This window comes from Epinephelus fuscoguttatus, linkage group LG9 (assembly GCF_011397635.1).
Source record: "Epinephelus fuscoguttatus linkage group LG9, E.fuscoguttatus.final_Chr_v1".
Taxonomy (NCBI): domain Eukaryota; kingdom Metazoa; phylum Chordata; class Actinopteri; order Perciformes; family Serranidae; genus Epinephelus; species Epinephelus fuscoguttatus.
The window spans coordinates 18,572,572-18,593,351 of record NC_064760.1 but is presented as its reverse complement, the minus strand read 5'-3'; the positions used below and the strand labels follow the sequence as shown (position 1 = coordinate 18,593,351).

The 20,780-nt window shown below is 42.2% G+C and overlaps 2 protein-coding genes across 6 annotated transcripts in view; one reads left to right on the top strand and one right to left on the bottom strand.

The window, feature by feature from the left end:
• Positions 1-20,780, bottom strand: part of zic6 (zic family member 6) — a 96,165-nt gene that overhangs the window by 32,479 nt on the left and 42,906 nt on the right. Inside the window, exon 1 of one of the 5 annotated variants that reach the window (XR_007450087.1) lies at positions 7,667-7,715. The exons of 3 other annotated variants lie outside the window; for them this stretch is intronic. Coding sequence is in view for 1 of the 2 variants with exons in the window: in XM_049586196.1 (XP_049442153.1) it covers positions 200-1,157 (958 nt within the window). In the remaining variant the exon portion in view is untranslated. Of the gene's footprint in view, positions 1-199; positions 1,404-7,666; positions 7,716-20,780 lie in introns of those variants that run through there. One more of the 5 variants, XM_049586196.1, reaches the window with a different exon arrangement.
• On the top strand, positions 8,775-13,854 carry zic3 (zic family member 3 heterotaxy 1 (odd-paired homolog, Drosophila)). The gene is made up of 3 exons (XM_049586198.1): positions 8,775-10,042; positions 10,882-11,045; positions 11,627-13,854. The coding sequence occupies exons 1-3, from the start codon at positions 9,052-9,054 to the stop codon at positions 11,807-11,809; spliced, it is 1,338 nt and encodes a 445-aa protein (XP_049442155.1). The 5' UTR covers positions 8,775-9,051; the 3' UTR covers positions 11,810-13,854.

Below are 20,780 nucleotides of genomic sequence, written 5' to 3'. Positions count from 1 at the left end.
AAATCACATGGATAAACATTTTAAAAACTCCTAAATGTTAATGATAGAGTTTGTTTTTAAGTTGAAAATACAGACTACATTTTTATTAAATAATTCAGCTATCAAAATTGATTATTATTTTTATTATTATTGTTATTATGTCATCATCAATATTATTATCATCATCAAATTGTGTGCTTCATCATGATCATTAACTAACCTGTGTGAGTCCTCTTGTGGATCTTAAGATTTTCTGATCTTGCAAAAACTTTCTCACAGCCGTGAAAGGGGCAGGGAAAGGGCTTTTCCCCTGTGTGGACTCTGACGTGGTTCACCAGCTTGTATTTGGCTTTGAAAGGCTTCCTGTCTCTCGCACAATTCTCCCAGTGACACACATACTCAGAGTGGTCTGGTCCTCCGACATGCTCCACTGTCACATGGGTGACAAGTTCATACATGGTCCCGAAGGCTCTGGAGCAGGACAGCTTCCCAGCCCCCTCTTGGCCGTCACTCCACTTGCACACCAGCTCGTGCTTCACTGTTTGTTTGGAGCACCTGAGGAAAGCGTCGCCTCCTCCACGCTGAATTGCCATGTTGAGGGGCTTGTACAGACCCAGGAATTGGGAGACAAGCTGTTGGCTGTTGCCCTTGGGGTTGATGCTTTGCCCATAAGGGTGAGTCCGGCTGAGGAGGTCGCCAGGTAGACCCAGCATCATCTGGCTGCCGAGGTCTCGGGATGCGTCGGTGGAGGCGTGGGCCTGCTCCTGATAACTTGAAAAAAAAGCATGGCTCCTGTTGTCTCTGTAGCCAGGGAAGTCACGATACCTTCCAATCCCGCCATGTTGGTTAGTTCTTGATGCCAGTTGATCAGTGACGGGTGGCATGCCGGCTCCAGAAAGATTGGCTCCAATGATAATGCCCCTAGGGCTGTGCTCTAACCGGTGGCTGGGGTATCCAGAGTCTGAAAAATTGGGAACCGAATGGTCAACATATGCACTGGACCTCGTCTCGTGGTAGTCTCGCAAATTGTGCGAGGGGCAGAGTTTTAAGGAACTGCCAGTGGGGAGTCCCATGTGCTCTCCTGCCAAAGGTGGCAGCACCACGCTGGGTTCAGTATTGCTCTCCCCAGGGTTGACGCAAGAGAGAGGGCAGCCACTAAACCTCGAAAGGCTTGTCATGTTTTGTTGTGAGTTTGGCTATGAGTTTGCAAAATCAAACCAGTTCAGCACTCAGGATACACCTAGAAATCCCCTCTCCATTTTCCCTTGTTTGTATATCATCTGCATGTGAAATTCTTGGCCGTGAACTTCGCAGAAGTAGGAACCACACTCAATTTCGTTAAAGTTGGTGTGAGTCCCATGCCGTTCACTTTGCCCTCTTGATTTGTGGCAATAACCGTGGTAGTAAAAATGCTTCGAAACAGGCCATGGTGCAATATAAAAGCACAGCAGGCAAACCTGCTTTTAAAAAGGGAGCTTTGGGATTGGTTGGAATGCGCCGTGATTGACAGGCGCTGGGTTTGTTTTAAAAGGGACACGCAGGCGTTCGCTGCACGACTCCGTTTTCAAATATCGCAGAGAAAATGCTTTGAAATGTGCCGCGATACTTGCAAATATTGCTGCCTCTTTAACTTCAGGCGCCTTCTCATAAGACCCCTTCTCTAAGTCTCTGCATATGAGGGGAGAAAAAACCGTGGAGGTTAATGTGTAATACTAATCATCTGATAAAAGTCAAGTGATTAAAGTGCAGACATGAGCAAAACACAAGACTATCACAGCCCATCTACCGGCTTTTATTGGGCTGCAAATCTTGCCAAAGCAAATGTCCCGCTCCTGCCCTGCAAGAATAATAGAGAGACTGGCCATAGCGTGTCCAGGCCAATTATTGTCAAGACTTTCATTTTGAGCTGAGTGTCACATCTGAAAACAGGGAAACTTACAGGAAACTAAATCTAATCACCAAAATCACTTATTTAAAATTATTTAAAAATACAAATAAAGCCTTTGTGCGTCATAGGAGTGCAAGATCACAAAGTTTAAAGCTGTATTTTTTTTTTAATTCAACACAGTTTAAAGATTGGTAAGAGTGGTAAGAGTATCTCTGCATGACACTTTTATTTTATAATGCATGTATTTTTATAAGGGCGCAAAAATACCTCATGTACAAAGAAATAAAACTTCTATAAAGCAACAAGTAGCTCTACATGAAGCACCGGACATCTAAAATATCATTATTGGAAAAAAAAAGTTATTTCAGCTTCAGTGTCAGAGGGGAACACTGCAGAACAGGATGTACTATTTTACCCTTAAGCCCAACGTGAAGCCTTTCCACACATGCACCCTTTTTTCATTAGGCGTTAATAAATTAATAATCATCAAAAGTGCAGCAGGCGTCTTGCAGGCTTTTGCACAAATGTAAAAAATGGTTACGTAAAATGTAAATGCTGGAACGTGACAAACAGCAGAGCAGGACCCAGTGTTCCTGGGAAACTCTGATAAACTTTCCTACTTTGGGGTGCTGTGAGGACAGCAGCTCCAGGCTCTCCATACAGTGCAGCACATATTTCTGCACGTCTCCTCGCTTTGACGCGGCTCTGATTCTATCAGCGCACTTTTCTTCCCTACACCTAGGACCAGTTTAGCCAAATTCTTTTATCTGTTGCTTTTATTTAAATCTACACGACGTGGCGTGGGCTCCCGACTGCAGCTTAAAGGTTTAAGGTGGAGAAGATTTTTTTTCCAAATACTTAGCTGGCAGAATTTTCCAACCTTTTTCTTAAAAAAAAAAAGAAAGAAAAAAAATCCGTTTCCACATTGTTATGCTGACGTCACCTGCAGTGGATCCTAGGCAGAGACAAAGCAAGGGGGCCCACTTGACATTAAGTGCCGCAAAATAGTAGACATGCCCAGAACTGGCCTAATTCCGTCATGATTGTAATGGACGCTCATGTTTGTCAACCTTTAACCCGCTGCATTTCCGAAAATGATTGAGGGCTGAAGGCCAATAAACCGAAAGTTTCCAATCTGTCATTCAGAAAGCAGAAAAAGGGCTGACAGACCTGCGCCCCAAATCAGCCCTGCTCCTCATATGCAGCAAGAAGGCAGAGGACTATCAAGAATAATTACACTTATATGATTAATAGGCTATTCAAGCTCATATTTCTGACAGCACGTGTATGCTACAGGCCTATTCCATAACTAGCCTATACTGCAATATTTTGTACATAAGCACTGACAATATTTAAATGAACATAATATCTAAATGTGCTTAAATGCTCAAATAGTCCTAAATGTGATTATAACTTAACCAAAGTTTAGCCTGATCAACAATTTCCCATAAATTACAAATCTATTAATTCAACTGCAAAACAGCATGGAAGTCAAGCAAAAACAACACACACAACTAAAAGAGTGTGTGTATTTATTTAGTGTGTTAATATGTTCAAAATTTGCCAAACACGTTCGACATTATTCTTATGAAATAAAAAATCTGTTAAAGTGGTGTGGTTAGCTTCACAGCGAAAAACAATACATTTATATTAGCAAATCTGTGCTACGATTATTTATCACTCCGTTTGTCATGTTGCTATAACAACCATCCAGTTTTATTTGTTAAATTTGATAAAACACACCAAATTTGTGACAGTGTAGCATTTTTAATTTGTAAACTACGCATTTAAACTTCAGTTTAAATATCAACACTGTAGCCAGCTCCAGCATTTTGACATCTGCAATCCCCTCCAAGCCTTCAGCATTATGAGATCGGTCATTTATGTTGGTTGCTTGACAGGCCAGACAAAATCCTAGTGACTGTTGCACACAAAATATCACTCCCAACCATCAAAACACTCATGTCAGGAATAGTCTTTATGTCCATAAGATCCCAGTCAGTCCCAGTGCGGTGAATATGGAGCAAATGAATGACAAAGGGGCAATATGCAGAGGTGGAATCAAACAGGAGTGCCAGTCAGAGGACCAGAGGTACAGTGTGGCATCATGCTGCAGACTGGACTGAGAATTCTGCTAATTTTATTTCCGCAATGTGGGGTGTCGACGAGAAGAATTCTTCTGAATCAACGTGATTTTGTTTTTTTTTTGAAACTATATTTTGTGTATGTTTATCGCACAAAGCCGATAAACACACACACACACACACACACACACACATATAAATGTACATGTAAATATGCATGTAATATTCCCAGTGTGTGTGTGTATGCATCACCAGGTGTTACCCTAATGCCAATATAAGACAAGGCATGACAAAAATAATAAAAAGATAGGGAAAAGGAGGATAAATTATTTCATCAAGTATCCAAATCTGTGTGTGCATGTGTGTGTGTGAGTGTGTGTGTGTGTGTCAGACAGTCACAAACTATGCTCATATATGTGGCACAAACAGTAATGCCCATGTGTGTGTACGTTAAAGCATCAGTGTGGAGCAGTGCTGAGATATTATAATTGATGAGGGATGGCAGTGCACAGTGTTGCCATGTCTTTATGAAATTTAGATGAATTAACAGGTTTGGGATGAGTCCATTTGCAGACAGATGCTCCAGTAAATCACAGCAAGAAGTCAATTAGCCCTCTCCATCAGCCATATGAAGGCAAACACCTACTGCAGCAGTCACTCCAGACCCAACTGACCATATAATGTATGAAATATAGATGACGAGCTGTGGTTGGGATTGTGCTGTACGGAGGTACATAAGCCTGTGCTGAGCAATATGAAGCGAATACAGGATGACAAAACATTTCTGTCTCTGCGATGACGAACACAGCACTGAAATATGCCCGATAGTGATGCAACACAGTCGAGCATTACATTGTGAAAATCCAAAATACAAGACAGTTAAATTGTCACTCGTCATGTAAAGCTGTAGCATGCATGGTGGCAAATTTCTTTTCATTATCAGCTGCTACACTTGCACAGAAATGTGAAGTAACATTTGATTACAGGCTACATATGTCTGAAATATACAACGCACAATGAAAATATATTCTGGAAATAAGGGGATGCATATTTAGCATGCATAGAGAGTGTGTTCGCTGAAACAAACGTGAGCCAAAATGTATTTTATTCTGTGAATGTATGAAATCTGCTGGATTATGGTATGAATGCAGACCAGAACCTGAGCTTTTATACTGTTGTGGGCTGAATGTAAAAGAACTGAGCAAAGTGTCAAGGAGAATGCACCCAATGCACAACGATTCATTTTCCTATTATAAAGCAAGGCACAGAGAGAGTCAGAGTTGGCACATTAAACCACAGCAAAAACCTGCATGTTCATTCAGCAGAAGGTCCATTTCAGCAAAACAGTGAATCACAATATCATTCATTTAACTGTGCCGTTGGGATACATTGACCATTTTCTGCCTCTTTAAAATGGAAACACGGAAAACACACTCATATACAGCCAGACTGAGTCAATGGAAGCAGTAGTGGGCTATGGTTGTGCCATTGTTTCCAGGAGATGAAGATTTCACTTTTGTCTGGTCACTATTGAGTTAACTTCAAGTCCACAAACTCCTCTATAGCACCAGCGGCCTGAGCCAGCCAAGCATAGTGTAGGCTACAGGCCAGACAATGTGGACAAAAAAAAAAAAAAAATTACTCAACATTGCTGTAAGGAAAGAAAAAAAATCCAGAAGATTGGGCTGCCAAAGGCAAATTTCTTTATATAAAAAAATAATTCTCATGCATCCAAGTTATTTATCAAATTATGCATTTAAATAGAGTCTAACACTTCTAGTTAGAAGAAATGTGAGTTGTTTACCATTTAGGCTGATGGTTATGTTCTGCTCTTTTCCAACAGCATGGGCTTACTGTCACAGAGGTATGCACACTACAATATTGTGATATTTTAAGGTAACGCGCATGCTCAGTTTGAAGAAGATTATGTTATAACCAATGGGCTATCCCAACGCCCAATGAGGTAATCCCAGCAGAGATAACTAAATCATCAAATTACACATAGTCCTGCAGAATAACGGGATATAATTTACCACCATGTATTGCGCCCACGTTTCATGATCATTAAACATTTTACAGTGTGTCGGACATTTAACACAAAGGAAACAAAGGCCTAAACTAGTTATAGCTGCATGTTGATTTAATCATTTTATGCAATTAAATTTAACATTTTTAAAAGTTAAAATAAATATATAAAATTGTGTCGTGGCAAAACTATGTGAAATTATAACGGCGTAAAATTTACTAGAATTTAATTAAATAGATGTGTCAAAAAATAGAGGTGAAAATGACAGTGAGCGGAGGAGCGAGGAGCGGGGTAAAATATTCTGTGAGGAAAATGGCTGGTGTGAGTGAGACAAACGGTTAACAAAAGTGCAGCCTCATAAAGAAGTCTATGAAGCTGTCTTTCCCCCTCTTTGTAACTTTCACCATTTTCTTTTGTCCTGTAAAAAAATATTACGCGACAAGGCAGCCTGCTCATTTAAAACAAGAGGAGGTAGATTAAAAAATACATTAAATTAACATTTTTAATATATATATATATATATATATATATATATATATATATATATATATATATATATATATATATATATATATGACCTAATATTCTTACAACCCAGAGTTTTTCGTTTTGTTTTGATGTTTGTGAAAGAAATATAATTTAAAAAAAATCGCGTTTGAAGCCCCCTATCGTCAAATTCCACATTTGTAAAATTAATTAAATAATAAAATATTAAATTAATACCAGCATACCAGAAAAAAAAATTGTTTTAAATTTAACTCTCGAGCAACAGTTGCTTTACATTACAGGCCCAGTTGTGATGACAGCTCCCCTTTTTCCCAGCAAGAGCCCAGTGACTGCTGCTGCTGCTGCTGCTCTGTCGCTCACAAACATTTGTGACTCATTTAAAGCACGTTACTTAATTATTTCATAGTGATAACGCGGCTGCAGACGCACGGCACGTAACCTGAGGTGGCGTACGGGGCCTTCACGTTGCAACAAGCCAATAAAATATGGAGGGAATACAGGAGGACTTAACAGGCTGCTTGTCACTTGTGAAAGTTCACAAAGGTCGCCATAAATCTCATAGTGCAAAACTGCAAAGGCAAACTCTGTTAACTGTCTATGTGTGTGTGAGTGAGTGAGTGTGTGTAGGCTTCGGGTTTTATGTGTGTGTGTGTGTGTGTGTGTGTGTGTGTGTGTGTGTGTGTGTGTGTGTGCTCGTGGTGCTCAGTGTGTGTACGCTCGTGCACGCGCATGCTGTGTGCCGTGTGAGAAGACGAGTGTGTGAGAGTGAAGGGAGGAGTAAACTGTGAGAGGCTATGCCTTCGTGGTGAGAGAGAGAGAGGGAGGAAGAGAGGGGAGGCAGAGAGAGGGAGGGAGAGCAGCTTACGGAGGAAAAAAAGGAGATGAAGTGAGTCTCATTCGTCGTTTTGCTTCAAGATAAGTTGTTGAGGTTATGTGCAAAAAGCTCAAGTGGTGCACGACGGCCGTAAAACACAGAGGTATGCAGGTCCCTGCAACAATTAAATTACCATATGAGTAACCGGCCTAAGCACTGAGAGAGAAAACTAAACCCCATGCAGCCTCCACTATAGCTAAATATAATAAACTGTAGGTTCACACACTTCCACACCATGCAGTCCACGCACAGGCCTATCATGGCCCCTGGTCCCAACACACACACGACGGATAAGTAAGAAAACTCACCTTTCAATCTATTACTCTTTCTCGAGGAAATGTTCTGGAGTGAATGCGGTAGGATGAGGGCGAAAGCAGAATGAAGGACTGATTTGAAGATTTTTTTTTTTTGGTCCAGATCCCCTAAAATAAAGAATGTGAGCTCCTTCCTGGGACAGATTGAGGGGGGAAAGGATGTGAAAGGCTTGGAGTTAAAAAGCGCCGCTTGAAGCACTCAGCGCGTCTCTGAACTTGATCAGATTTTATGTGTCCTGCAGCGAGTCAGCGGCAGCCCCTGTGAAACTTGCTCAATGGCACGAATTTTTTGGCTGAGCGAAAAAATCTCAGGATATTACAATTACTGCCATCTTTCTTTCTGTCTTTTATTCCTCCGTCTTACACCCTATAGAGCTTTTGCTTAAAAAAAAAAAAAAAATACCCCCCTCCCCTTTCAAGCGGCTTCAAGAAAGCCACAGTTTGGAGCTGTGCCAAGTACATTCAAGTTTTCAGTTAATAAGAGCCAAACTGGTCACATGAAAGAGAGAAATAACACAGATAAGTCAATGATATATAAACTATATTACATAGATAGATGGATAGATAGATATTTTTAATTTGCAGGCCCTCTTAACAAACTTAAACTTGACTCTAAAAGTATAAGTTTTTCCCCCACAATACATTTAGGGAATAAAAACAAATATTATGTCTCAGATTAACTTCTCTGTTTCTGTAAAACAACATGCACTAAAAGTCTGCACGCACCATGCTGGTTTAAAAACACTGCAGCAGGTATAATAGCCTAAATATATTTATTTTTATGTCATATTCAAACTGCTTGGGGAGTTTCTGGAGGAGTGTACATCACGTATGGCTGCATAAGCCATGCGCTACACATAACACATCCAGGATCTGCGCTAGAGTGCTCCGTTATACCTGCAAAATAATGCCTGTAAGAGCCAATCAAATGAAACCAATTGAGACGACCTGCCATCTCCAATACCAAACTGTGCCAATCACCAGAAATCTAGCCAATTAACACCCTCCTTCGCGGTCACGTGTCAGAGGGGTAGCCGCGCGCTGATTGGCTGTCGTAGCACTGCCTCCCGAGTTCATTTATGTTCTGGGAGTGAGTGATTGACTTTATCAGTCCAAGGACATCATCCGCCTGGAAAGGGGGGGAAGTTTGATCCTCTTTCTCACGGATCGCAGTCAACGGGAGTTTTTTTTCTCCCAACTCTTTACGCATAGGATTTTTCCCCGTTTTGGCTACGTTTGTTTTTTTATTTTAGGATTTTGTTCCCCCAGCAAAACGTGGTAAATCTCGGCGCGGTGTCTGCAGCTTGCGCGCTCCGCTACACTGGATTTTAATTTTATTTTCTGTTTTCTTCCCGTCTCCTAAGTTTGCTTCAAGCTTCATGACTATGCTTCTTGATAGCGGTCCGCAGTTTGCATCGTTAGGAGTGGGGGGTTTCGGGACACCACGGCACCACGACATCGGGAACAGAGACCCGGGTCTGGGACTGAATCCCTTCACCGATTCTTCCCACTCCGCAGCTTTCAAAATCAGCCCCGTGGCTCACGATATCGCCTCCAGTCAGACATCAGCTTTCACCCCGCAAGCCACTGGATATGCAGCTGCCCTGGGACACACTCACGGCGGGCAGGTGGGCTCGTACGGTGGGGGAGCGTTCAATTCAACACGGGACTTTCTCTTCCGGAACCGGGGTGTTGGAGAGTCCACAGCACCCAGCGCCCAGCATGGGATCTTTGCAGCTTCGGCGGGGAGCCTCCACGGGCCGCCCGGGATCACCGATAACCCCGGACATCTGTTGTTTCCAGGACTTCACGACCAGGGGGTGAGCCACACTTCACCGAGTGGACATGTAGTAAACAGCCAAATGCATCTTGGCTTACGCGGGGACATTTTCGGAAGACCTGATCCGTACCGTCCGGTCGCGAGCCCTCGGACGGACCCCTACGGGGCTCAGCTGCACAACTACAGCCATCCTATCAACATGAACATGGGGATGAATGTGCCGACGCACCACGGTCCGGGGGCCTTCTTTAGATACATGAGGCAACCCATTAAACAAGAATTATCCTGCAAATGGATAGACGAGAACCAGATGAACAGACCCAAAAAGACTTGCGACAGGACTTTCAGCACCATGCACGAGATGGTCACTCATGTGTCCATGGAGCACGTCGGCGGCCCCGAGCAGAGCAACCACATCTGCTTCTGGGAGGACTGCCCGAGAGAAGGGAAATCTTTTAAGGCCAAGTACAAACTCGTCAACCACATCCGTGTGCACACGGGCGAGAAACCGTTCCCATGCCCGTTCCCCGGATGTGGGAAAATATTCGCCAGATCGGAAAATTTGAAAATCCACAAAAGAACGCATACAGGTAGGCAGCGACACTATCATGGCACGGTGTGGGTAAAATAACATTTGGAAAAAGTCAGGCTGCTCTGAGAGGAACTGGTGTGTGTTAGGCATTGTGCTCCAGAAAAAAAACAGAGTGCATGTTTTGTTGTTTACAAGAGTAAACTGAGAAGTTGGGCCCACATTTATCATGTGGAACAGTTCCCAAATTGTTATTAGTGCAGCTTATTCCTAACCATCTCTACTTATAAAATAGTGTTGGCACAATTACGCAAAAAACATGGTTTTGTTGAGCAGCCCTGTGTGTTTAGACTCAGTAACTCTGCAGCTTTGATGCTGAGAAGTTGTGTGCGATATATAAAGATAGTTTCCTCACTTGCTAAAGTTTGGGTGCACTAGCTGCGTCAGGCTATCCAGGCAGACTATCTCTGTGGTGCTTTCTGGACGTCATATACAATTATAACGCATCAGTTTCTGACTGTGTTTGTAATCCTCACCCTTGTTCAGCTATCACTTAGAGCAGAGATGCCCTGTTGATTCAGTGTTTACTACATAGGAGCAGACGCACGGAGCAGGCCAGTAGTAGCATGAAGGAGCAGGCCTCTTGAATAAATAAAGCCTGACAGAGCAGAGTGTAGTAGTGGAGCTGTATCCATGTCGCCCCGAAAATGTAGGTTACTCCTGTTATATAATAAGGCTGCAGACAATTTACATCTCCGTGCTTCGGGTTTTTTTTTTACAAGTGGTGTGTGTGTGTGTGTGTGTGTGTGTGTGTGTGTGTGTGTGTTACAATGGGGGGGTTGGTGGTTGTTTGTGCGGGGCCACTGGTGGTAATTCATGGTGTGTATTTAATTCCTGCAGGTGAGAAGCCGTTTAAGTGTGAATTTGATGGCTGTGACAGACGCTTCGCCAACAGCAGCGACAGGAAAAAGCACATGCATGTGCACACATCAGACAAGCCATACATCTGCAAAGTGTGCGACAAGTCATACACACACCCCAGCTCTCTCAGGAAACACATGAAGGTAATTAACGTCTTCATTACTCCTTAAACACATTAACACACACACACACACACACACACACACACACACACACACACACACTCTTCATCCCTCACCCCCTCCTCCCCCCACTGCCACAGACAGGGACTACAACAACTTGAGGCATTTCTTGAGATGTTATGGCACTGTTACACTGCAAGAAATAACATTTAGGATGCCATTTAGTCTGTTAGTGACACTGAAATATATCAGTTATGTCCGTCTCTTTTATTTAATCACAGCTGCCCTTTTGTGTTATTTAAAAAAGTAATGACTTGAAGAAAAACGTTCAAATGTTGTGCGTAAATTACAATTTTTTAAACCACAAGCGTAAAGGCAAAAATGACAGATTACGCACTAATGGCGCATTGATGTTTTGCAGTGTAAAGTTGCCGTGCCACTTTCAACTTTGCTGTGTGTTTACTGTTATAGTAGCTCTATAAAATCTACTTAATCCGCGTTTAACTTCACCACCATCCACAGAGCCACTGTTGGAGCATAAATGGATATTATACGTCAGCCTCGGTTGCTCATTCTTATTTCTTTCTTTCTGTTTTTTGCAGGTACATGAGTCTCAAGGATCCGAGTCGTCTCCAGCAGCAAGCTCTGGATACGAGTCGTCCACACCGCCAGTGCTGGTCTCAGCCAGCACAGAAGACCCGACAAAAACACCGCCGTTAGCCGTACAAAACACGTCTGGCCACAGCGAAGGACTTGCACCCAACTTTAATGAATGGTACGTTTGAAGTCAGAAGAACAGACCCTCTCTCAATGTGGACCACGGGGGTTGTGGATAAAAGAGGATAAAAACCTTAAAAACTATTCCTGTTCTCCTCACACACACACATACTCCCACAATCACACACTCTCTCTCTCACACACACACACACACACACACACTCTCACACACACGTCACGCTGTCAGACACACACAAATGGGATTGGGACAACAACAACAACAACAACAGGAGATGAGAGCAAAAGCCAGCACCAAGCAGGCCACGTCCGTTCTCAGGATCACGAAAAATTTGACTTTTATTCCGCAGTTTTGAGGAAATCAAATAATGAAAAAAAATAATAAAAATCCACGAATAAATAAAATCGTAATACTTTCTCAGTATAAATAAATGTTTTTTTTATCTTTTAGTTTACAGAAAAAATGTTTTATTTTTCATTTTATGTATTTTCTCAAATTTTTATTTAAAAAAAAAGAATAAAAAGGAAGATTATTTCACGCTGTTTTATATGACGGTGACGCGCTACTGTCGCCTCTTCAATTGATTGTTGGAACTTCAAACAGTCTTAAGAAACGTGCCAAAGTCTTTGTCATGAACTTGAACACAGTTAAAAAAAAAATCCTAAATAAATATTATACTCGTGAATGTATTTCCTTGTTTGATGGGGTCGAATCTATTGTCAACGTCCGTTTTCAGGTGGAGAAATGTGGTATTAGGTTACGATTGTTACCGTTGAATATAACGTTGCCTTTTGTTAATACCGTTGTAAATACATATCCATGATGCCATATTTATCAATTTGTAATTTAATTATGGGTATAAGTTCTGAAACTTAAATGATATTTATGGAAATGTTTTCTAACAAGAACTGTACAGTTTTGGTCATAACCAGCTTAACATTGAACAAATGATAAACTCTAAAGCTCCAACATCGCGATTGTATCCTTCTGTTTTTTTTTTCTTTTTAACCAATAGGCCTATATGTGTCTTATTTGGATCGAAGAAATCATCTATATGAATATTATGGATTTGTCTATATATAATGCAGATATTTCCGTCACTTTTATTTTCTTTATGAGACCATTGACATGTAAATCATTGACTTTGTAGGACTGAGTTCAGTTGAGCTGAGAAGCTATAAAACGGTTCTGTTGATATCTTTATTTTTGGTTAAATTTAAACTTGTTTTGTGTATTTTACTTTCATAGAATCAGAAATAGATGTCAATTCGTAGCATAAACTCAGTATTGGGAGAGTGAGAAGAGAGGAAAAAAAAGAATAAACCCATCAGCCTATTGCACTCCTATACAGGTCTTAGACGAGTGTGCGAAGTTCATGATTTCCAAATCAAGGTGACAGCATTTTGAGTATTTCAAATTCGGGGTCAAGCACCCAGATATATGCGCCTGTATGGCACTCTTTATAGTTCCAGCAATGTCTTTGTGCAAGTATGTTTAAATGTGTGCATCGGCAACAATGGAACTGTCACAACACAGTATCTTCAAAAATAAAAAAAGTTTTTTTGTCTGTCAGCTTGCATTGTTTTAAATGTAATTCTTCTGTGAAACTAAGCGTGTTATTTGTTGTGGTGTTGCATATAGAGCAGTTTGATTACACATTTGCTTGTTTTGTGTGAATAACTTGTCAAGATGACATTTTTTGTGTTTAACAAAATTTAGTGGAAGGAATTCTAGATCTATGTGGGTTTGAGGGAGGGAGGGGGAGGGAGGGAGGGGGAGAATACGTTCAGTGGCAAAAAGAGTTACAGCATTGCATTGTAACCTATTCTCAAGAATTAAATATTATGCATACACAAAGTATATTGTACTCATATGAGAACAATTTCAGACCACCAGCACTACTTTTAAAATAAAATGTAAAAAAACGGTACCTCGTGACAGTGATATATGAAATAAGTTTATTTAAATAATTTAAGGAATATATGTTTTATATGCTATTTTCTATACCTTAATTTAAATGAAGTACTTTTTCTTATTCCCACCACCTTTCTGCCCCATGTCCAGAGGTCAGCGAAAAGAAAAAAAAAAATACCTGATGTATAAACACAGCTAGAATGTGATGTTGTAACACTTTCTGGGAGAAATGGGTCACACTCCAAGTTATTCCTGAAGAGCAAAAATGTTTTACTGATGAACTGTGTCACTGTGCCACATTGAGGCAAACCATGTTACAACAGCAGGCCTATGCGTTAGCCTATTTAGCTACCAGAGGCAAAGGTTCCTTGTACTTTTTAGGCTACTGTATGTTGGTTGATTTGTTTTACCAACTATTTATGAAGAAATGTGAACGGAAATTTTGACTGAAATTAAAAAAACATTATGAAAAGCGAGCCTCAGACTGCGACGTTGATTATTATCACCATGTTGTTCTGCTCCCTGCATCTTTACGCATATAGCCGACACTGTTTGCCATGCTGTTTGTATCAGACTAGTAGGAGTCACTTGAACTTGACACTGATTAAGGCGCCATCTTAGTATCTTGGCTGTGTGTGTGTGTATGTGTATGTGTGTGTGCTGTGTGAATGGGAATATTGAGGGGGGAGCAAGTTAGAGGAGCACATCTTGGCAGAGAGCAGGGGGCTTAGATGGGGGATGTGGGTCATCCGTCTATGGCTGCAAAAGTTGCACATGCAAGTTTTTTTTTATTCTATTAAATGAGCGCTTACAAATAATAATCCTGACGTGCAGACTGGAAGACGGGCAACTGAGGACACTGTGTGACCGTGAAAGTGGAGTGGGATACGTTGCCAAAAGTGGCGCTGCCTCAGCGTCTCCCACTACCCGATTAACAAGGAACCGCTTCATAAAAACAACCAAAGGAGTTACCACACATCAATGGACGCCATAATAAGCATTTAAACGGCGAAAAAATCAGTTTGAATCACAACAAGAGCTCATGCACAGGCTCTGAATCTCTAATATTACACAGTGTCATTTACCCGATGTTTTATAGCGCTATATCCGCTTAAACGCAGGAGAAACAACAAATACGCAGTGTGTATAATCTGAAAGACTGCTGTGAGAGAGAGAACACTGATTTACTTCCCTAAAGCAGAGCAGCATTTTTACACCAACCCCCCACAAGGTGCTTCAAACCAACACACACCCCCAATATCCTTCAACTATAAACAGATTTGGGAATATTGATTCAAATTCTGTTTTTGACTTTTGCGCAAGCGCAACCTTTGCATTCCGTTTGATTTCATTTCTTTTCACCCCCTCTTCTCTCCCCTCTTCCCCCTCCCTCCACCATCCTCCCTCCCTCCCTCCCTCTCTCTCTCTCTCTCCCTCTCCCTCTCCCTCTCTCTCTGTCTCTGTCTCTGCCCGGCTCGTCTAGTCGCACATTTCAAGTTCCCCCTCTCAGACACCGTGACGTCAAATAACCGAGACCCGGCTTCCTCTGAAACACGGCGGGCTCACGTGGAGGCTGCATTTTTACGCATGCATCTGTGATGCGCTGCGCTCCGACCTGCAGCGGCTGATCATAACAAGGGAGGACGCATAAATATGATGATAAAAACAAATAAAACGTAAAGATTTATACATCTTAACAAGTGTTTTTCCTTTCCCTTACATCAGATTGCATCAGTCGTTACATTAAACCGGGTGGATCAGCTGCAACTCTGCAAATAAAACAGATTTTTTCCCCTGGTGTTTTAGGTGTTAACCCTCCACTGGGAGCTGCTCGTGTTATTGCCCATGCATGTGCTTTATGCTGACGCCCAATACAAGTCATCGTTTCCAGATAATATGAGAAACCAGAGCAGGCGATTCAATCCAGAAGAGAGAGAGAGAGAGAGAGAGAGAGAGAGAGAGAGAGAGAGAGAGAGAGAGAGAGAGAGAGAGAGAGACAGAGAGAGAGAGAGAGAAACATGAAAGGCTCCTTTCTGGTGGATTCTCAATGGATTAGAAAGCAGTGACGGTCACGTGGATGCAGTTGTGTAAAGACTGGCGGCTGTATCACAGCAATGCCCCTCTGCATGCACACTACTACTGGCTCTGCATTACGTTAGCGCTCATTCATCTCAACTTATCTTATGGATTGCTATACTGGGCTGCGGTGTGTGGACCCGGAGGATGGCAGCTGACTGTTGGCAGCGTGCAGTAGCCTATAATCTCTCCCTGCCTATAGGGTCTGCTGCTTGTTGTATCCGAAGGAGGAAGGGAGCTGAGGCTGCTGGGGGGGGGGGGGGGGGGGTATTCTGCAGGAAATAAAAATAGTACAGAGTTGTAGCCTACTCCTGGCTGTCGCTGAAGTTTGATATCGGATTGATTGGTCAGCCCCAGCCTCCTCTACCGTCTTCCTCCTCCCGTCTACTCAGTCGCAGAGTATTTGCTGGCTAAGCGGGAGAGCGCGCTCTAAGAGGATAAACCGACACAAGCAGGTCCCAAACGCCTTTTGTCACGCAACGGAGGCTGTGATCTTAATAAAGCCAGTGGCTAATTTATCACTCATTAATAATTTGCCAATTATTAAGCGCAACATGCACAGACTTTATCACAATGAATTCAAAAGTGCCCCCGTGAGCATATAGCTGCACATGCAAGGCTGCTTTTTACATTTGGGGCTTTTTATTTGGCACCATTAAAGCTTTACAGTGAGTGAGGCTGTGTAGGCTGCAGAGTGTTGCTCATGAGCACTGCAGCAGGGCCCTTGATCTGAGTATGAGACTTTATGGATATGGGACGGCCCTTATGGCCACACTGCCGCCTGCAGCACATCAGGATGCTCAGATTTCCTCCCATCACCTCTAAATAGGCACGATGCTGCCAAAACCGAATCATCACGAGTTAATTCAGTCATCTGAGAGTGTGTGTGTGAAATGCAGGGTTTTATCTTTCCACATATGGCAACAAGACAAGTTAACCGAGTGGATTACTGCACATATTTATAGCAGTCGTGTCTTTAATCAACACATTAAGCCTGCATATATTTTGTCATTAAACGCACCATGACAATTAGATTGAAGTGAGATGGATTGGTAACATCATACGGGGGGAAAATGTGTCTTGATAAACAAATAATTGCATAAGAGCTAACATACATCTGATAATTGCCTAAACGAGGTGCTTCCATGTGCGCCGAAGTCGATGCGCTTGCCAATTACGGATGCTTATTTCACCTCCAGCAGAGTGTTGAATATGCATTCACGAAGTACCTTAATCCACGGTGTGTCTTTATATCTTTACGCGTTTCGTGGCTTTTTGTGATGCAAACTGATTAACACAATGGCTTTGTCTCTGAGTTCAATTATTCTTCATTTGACTCCTGAGGGACATTTACATCCTCCATCATACTGTATATGTAGCCTGCAGGCGCTGCTGCTGATGATGATGAGGACGTGAGTGAAAGTGGTGGACGTGAAGTTATTCACTCAGTCTATCTGTACTCTGACAGAAGTTGACCTGGTGAAAAGCCCAACACATTAACTGCTTCTGTTACTACAGATAGTGGCTATGAATGTGCGCATTAAAAACACAGAGGGGCCACTAACACACACAAAGCATCCGCCTCTCCAGTGACTCCTCTCTCCTGCTATGGGCTGAAAGACAAACTATTAGTAGGATGTCCAACAGGAGACAGCGCTAATTCCCCAACATCTGGCGGGGTGTCAGAAACTTGATGAATTCCTTATCAGAGCAGGCGCAGGAATCAACGCTAATAGGTCCCCGGAGTGGAGGCTCCGGCAAACGCTCACTCAGCAAAGCAGATGTTCGGCAATTGTGCTTTGCGTTTGTCTTTTGACAGATATATTTTCAACACTTTTGAGAGGTGGTAAATGGGAAAATGAGCAATTGACATGCTTTTAATGGGGCGCTGCTCTGCCCTGGTGGTGATGCCTCCCCCAAAACCGGCGCAATAACAAGAAGTCCCCCTGAGGAGTGCAGGCTAGTTTTATGAATCATTGAGCTGCAGGTTATTGGAGGAGGTGTAATGTGTTGAGGTTTAAACTGTTAAACAATGAGCACCCTAAACTATCACCATATGCAATTAAAGCTTTAATTAAAGCCGAGTGTTTGTCCTTGATTTCAGCTGCCAAGTCAACAAAAAGTTGCTTTTGTTTCACACTGCATGACATGAATGGCGTGATTCAGCACTTCCAGCAAACTTTTCACCTGAGAGCCGACCTCGTCCCGGGACAACCTCCACCTCACAGGACGGCTCTCCCCTGAGGGGACGGACAGCAGCGCTCACATATTCATCAGCCCCGCAAAATAAAGAGGACAATGCTCGTTAATGTCCCCCCTTTTCTACAGACAATGAATTAGAATTGGAGAGTGCCTTTCCATTATTTAAAGACTTCATTCATTCCCACTCTTGGTGATTTTTTCCTGCGCTTGCGCAATGCTCTGCAAAGTTGGCTACTGCTGCAACATCAGGGCGCACATGTGTTTTAATATCAAGATACACGTGTTGCGCAGTGGTGGCGCACAAAAAGTATTTCCCGTGATACATAGGTGGATGGATGGATAGATAGATCAAGTGCATGAATGAATGGAACAAGCAATGAATAAATAAACCGTCTACAGCATTTGTTCCTTCACAAAAATAAAAAAAAAAATATGTCAGTGACTACAACACAGCGAGAAACAAAATGAGCCCGTATCTCCTCCACAACTCCGATTTGTGCCCCAGAAATGCCAATCAGCGCAGAAAAAGGCGAGCTCTGGTTGCATAATGTTTGCGCAATCTTTAATCCGTTATGGATATGCATGAGGCAGGGATAGCACTATGAATAACTATCCGCTTGATCCTGCCTCAGCCTCAGCACGTGCGCGCGCGATTCCTGGCATCACACACACAAAAAGAAAGAAACAATGGAAGATCATTTCTCTTAAAAGTTTTTTTTTTTTTTTTGCTACTACAATTCTCCATTCAGGCAGGTGGTGGGAGGCTGAGCGCACAGACTCAGTTTACAACTTTATTTATGTATTTCTTTAAGCTATAGGAAAGAATCCAGCCACCTTTATGGAGTAACAATAATCTTTGTGATGTAAATGTATGGAATACATCATGGTAAAAAAAAAAAAAAAAAAAAAAAGGAGGGGTCACGTTGGAGATAATAGAGGGTTTTTCCAAGCAGAAGACGCATACATTAGAAATACAGACATTTTTAGGTTACTTTATTCTATGATTATTCACCCACTTTTTTTTAAATTTACCTCCACACCACTCTCCCTCCCTCCTCTAGTAATAACGCTCACTTGAAATGCAATAAATACCGGCTGTTAGCCACCTTCTCTAAGAACACTGCAGTAATTATTTCCCAAAAGATTAACAGTTCTGAAAGAACAGACCTGTTATGATTCAGACTAACATGGTGCTATATTGGCACCTTCTGTGAGACTAAATATTCTCCATCACGCATGCATGATAAACTTTTCCAAGTGTTGCCTCGTGCAAAAACATTGCTGCAGGCACACTTCTTGCAGAGCAGTTGCTCATCAGAATGTAAAATAAAAATTTGAGGGTGATCTATGACGCGGAGGCATCTTTAGTTTCCTATAGGGCAAAGGTTTTGAGTCAGCATTTGGGAGGGAGGTACATATACATATGACAGGACCATATTATTTCAAGCATCAAACACTTGGGTGGATTTTATGCACCAGTTTATGGCGTAAATAACTTAAATTTTGTCAAAATAAAAGTCCTCTGCTTCTTATATGTTTCTGTTGGAGGGGGAAAATGCATGTTCCTGGAATCTTCATATATCTTCCTATATGTGAAAACAGAAATAAATAAATAGAAATATTTACAAAAAATCTTGACTTTACAGAGAACATCAGTGCTGGTGTTATTATTTTACAACTTTGACCTTGTTACATGCCCAACATTTAGTGACACTGAAAAGAAACACATGAAAATGTGTCTTTAATTTGGTTTTGTGTCCAGGGGACACTGACAAAATGTCTCATCTGTAATTTAAAGCATCACTAAAAAAAAGAAAATATTCTTCTGAGCAAACAAGGACTGTCCTTTTGTGCATTTTCAGCATCTTCGTAGGGGATTACCAAAGCAAGGAGCCACTTAAGAAATATTTCTGTGTGTGTTAACATCTGCGGTGTATGGCCACAGGCACCATTGTAAGCATGACTATGAGTGGAGAGAGGAAGCATGACACATAATAGCAAACAGAAGCTTGAATCCATCACAACAACAACAACAACAATGCAGCCTGGGTTTTCCATATGAAATGTCTCAGCCCTTGTTGTGCTCCGCAATGAGAGGTGATCCCGTAATAAGGTGTGTTTGGATAACTGGGCCTTACAGGAAAGGAGCAGGTTTGTGGATGAGTGGTGGAGGGTGGGGTGGGGGGTTCTGCTGCTAAAGGAGAGTGATATTCAACAGCTGTGTTATACAGGTTTTTCAACAGCCATAATAAAAAGTGTTAGACATAGCACCAGTTATTTTCCTGCCACTTTTCCACTAATCTAGACTCGACTCTCCCACTGTGCCTTTTGGCCCACACACCACACCAGCGGCTCATATTTTCACAGCATTAGACGTACTATTATTCTGTGGGTTTTGGGTATTTTCTCGGTTCAGTCTTGGAGTAGACCAACAGAGCAGAGTCTAAGATATTTTCTCCCCGAGAAGTATCAACAATCACTTCCTTCATGATGGGAAACAATACAGTGTGATTGCACATCTTCAACTTTGTGCCACACTCACTGGACACTGCAGATTTTTTTTTCCTGTTTCTAATAATGGTCACCATCCTGGGACAATAACAGGCGAGCAGGGTTTGGAGAGGGAGGAGGAGGCGTAGGAGGAGAAAAAGGAAGCAGGTAGGAGGGCCTGGTGAAGAGAAGGGGGGTGGGAAAGCCAGGTGCTGGTGGAAATTGGCAGGCGATTGCCAAAGCGACCTCATGCCAGGATAATGCATGGGGCCATAGGTGTCCCCCAAGCCAATCCCAACCCTCATGCTGATAGCTTTTCAATGCCTGTGGGACAATCT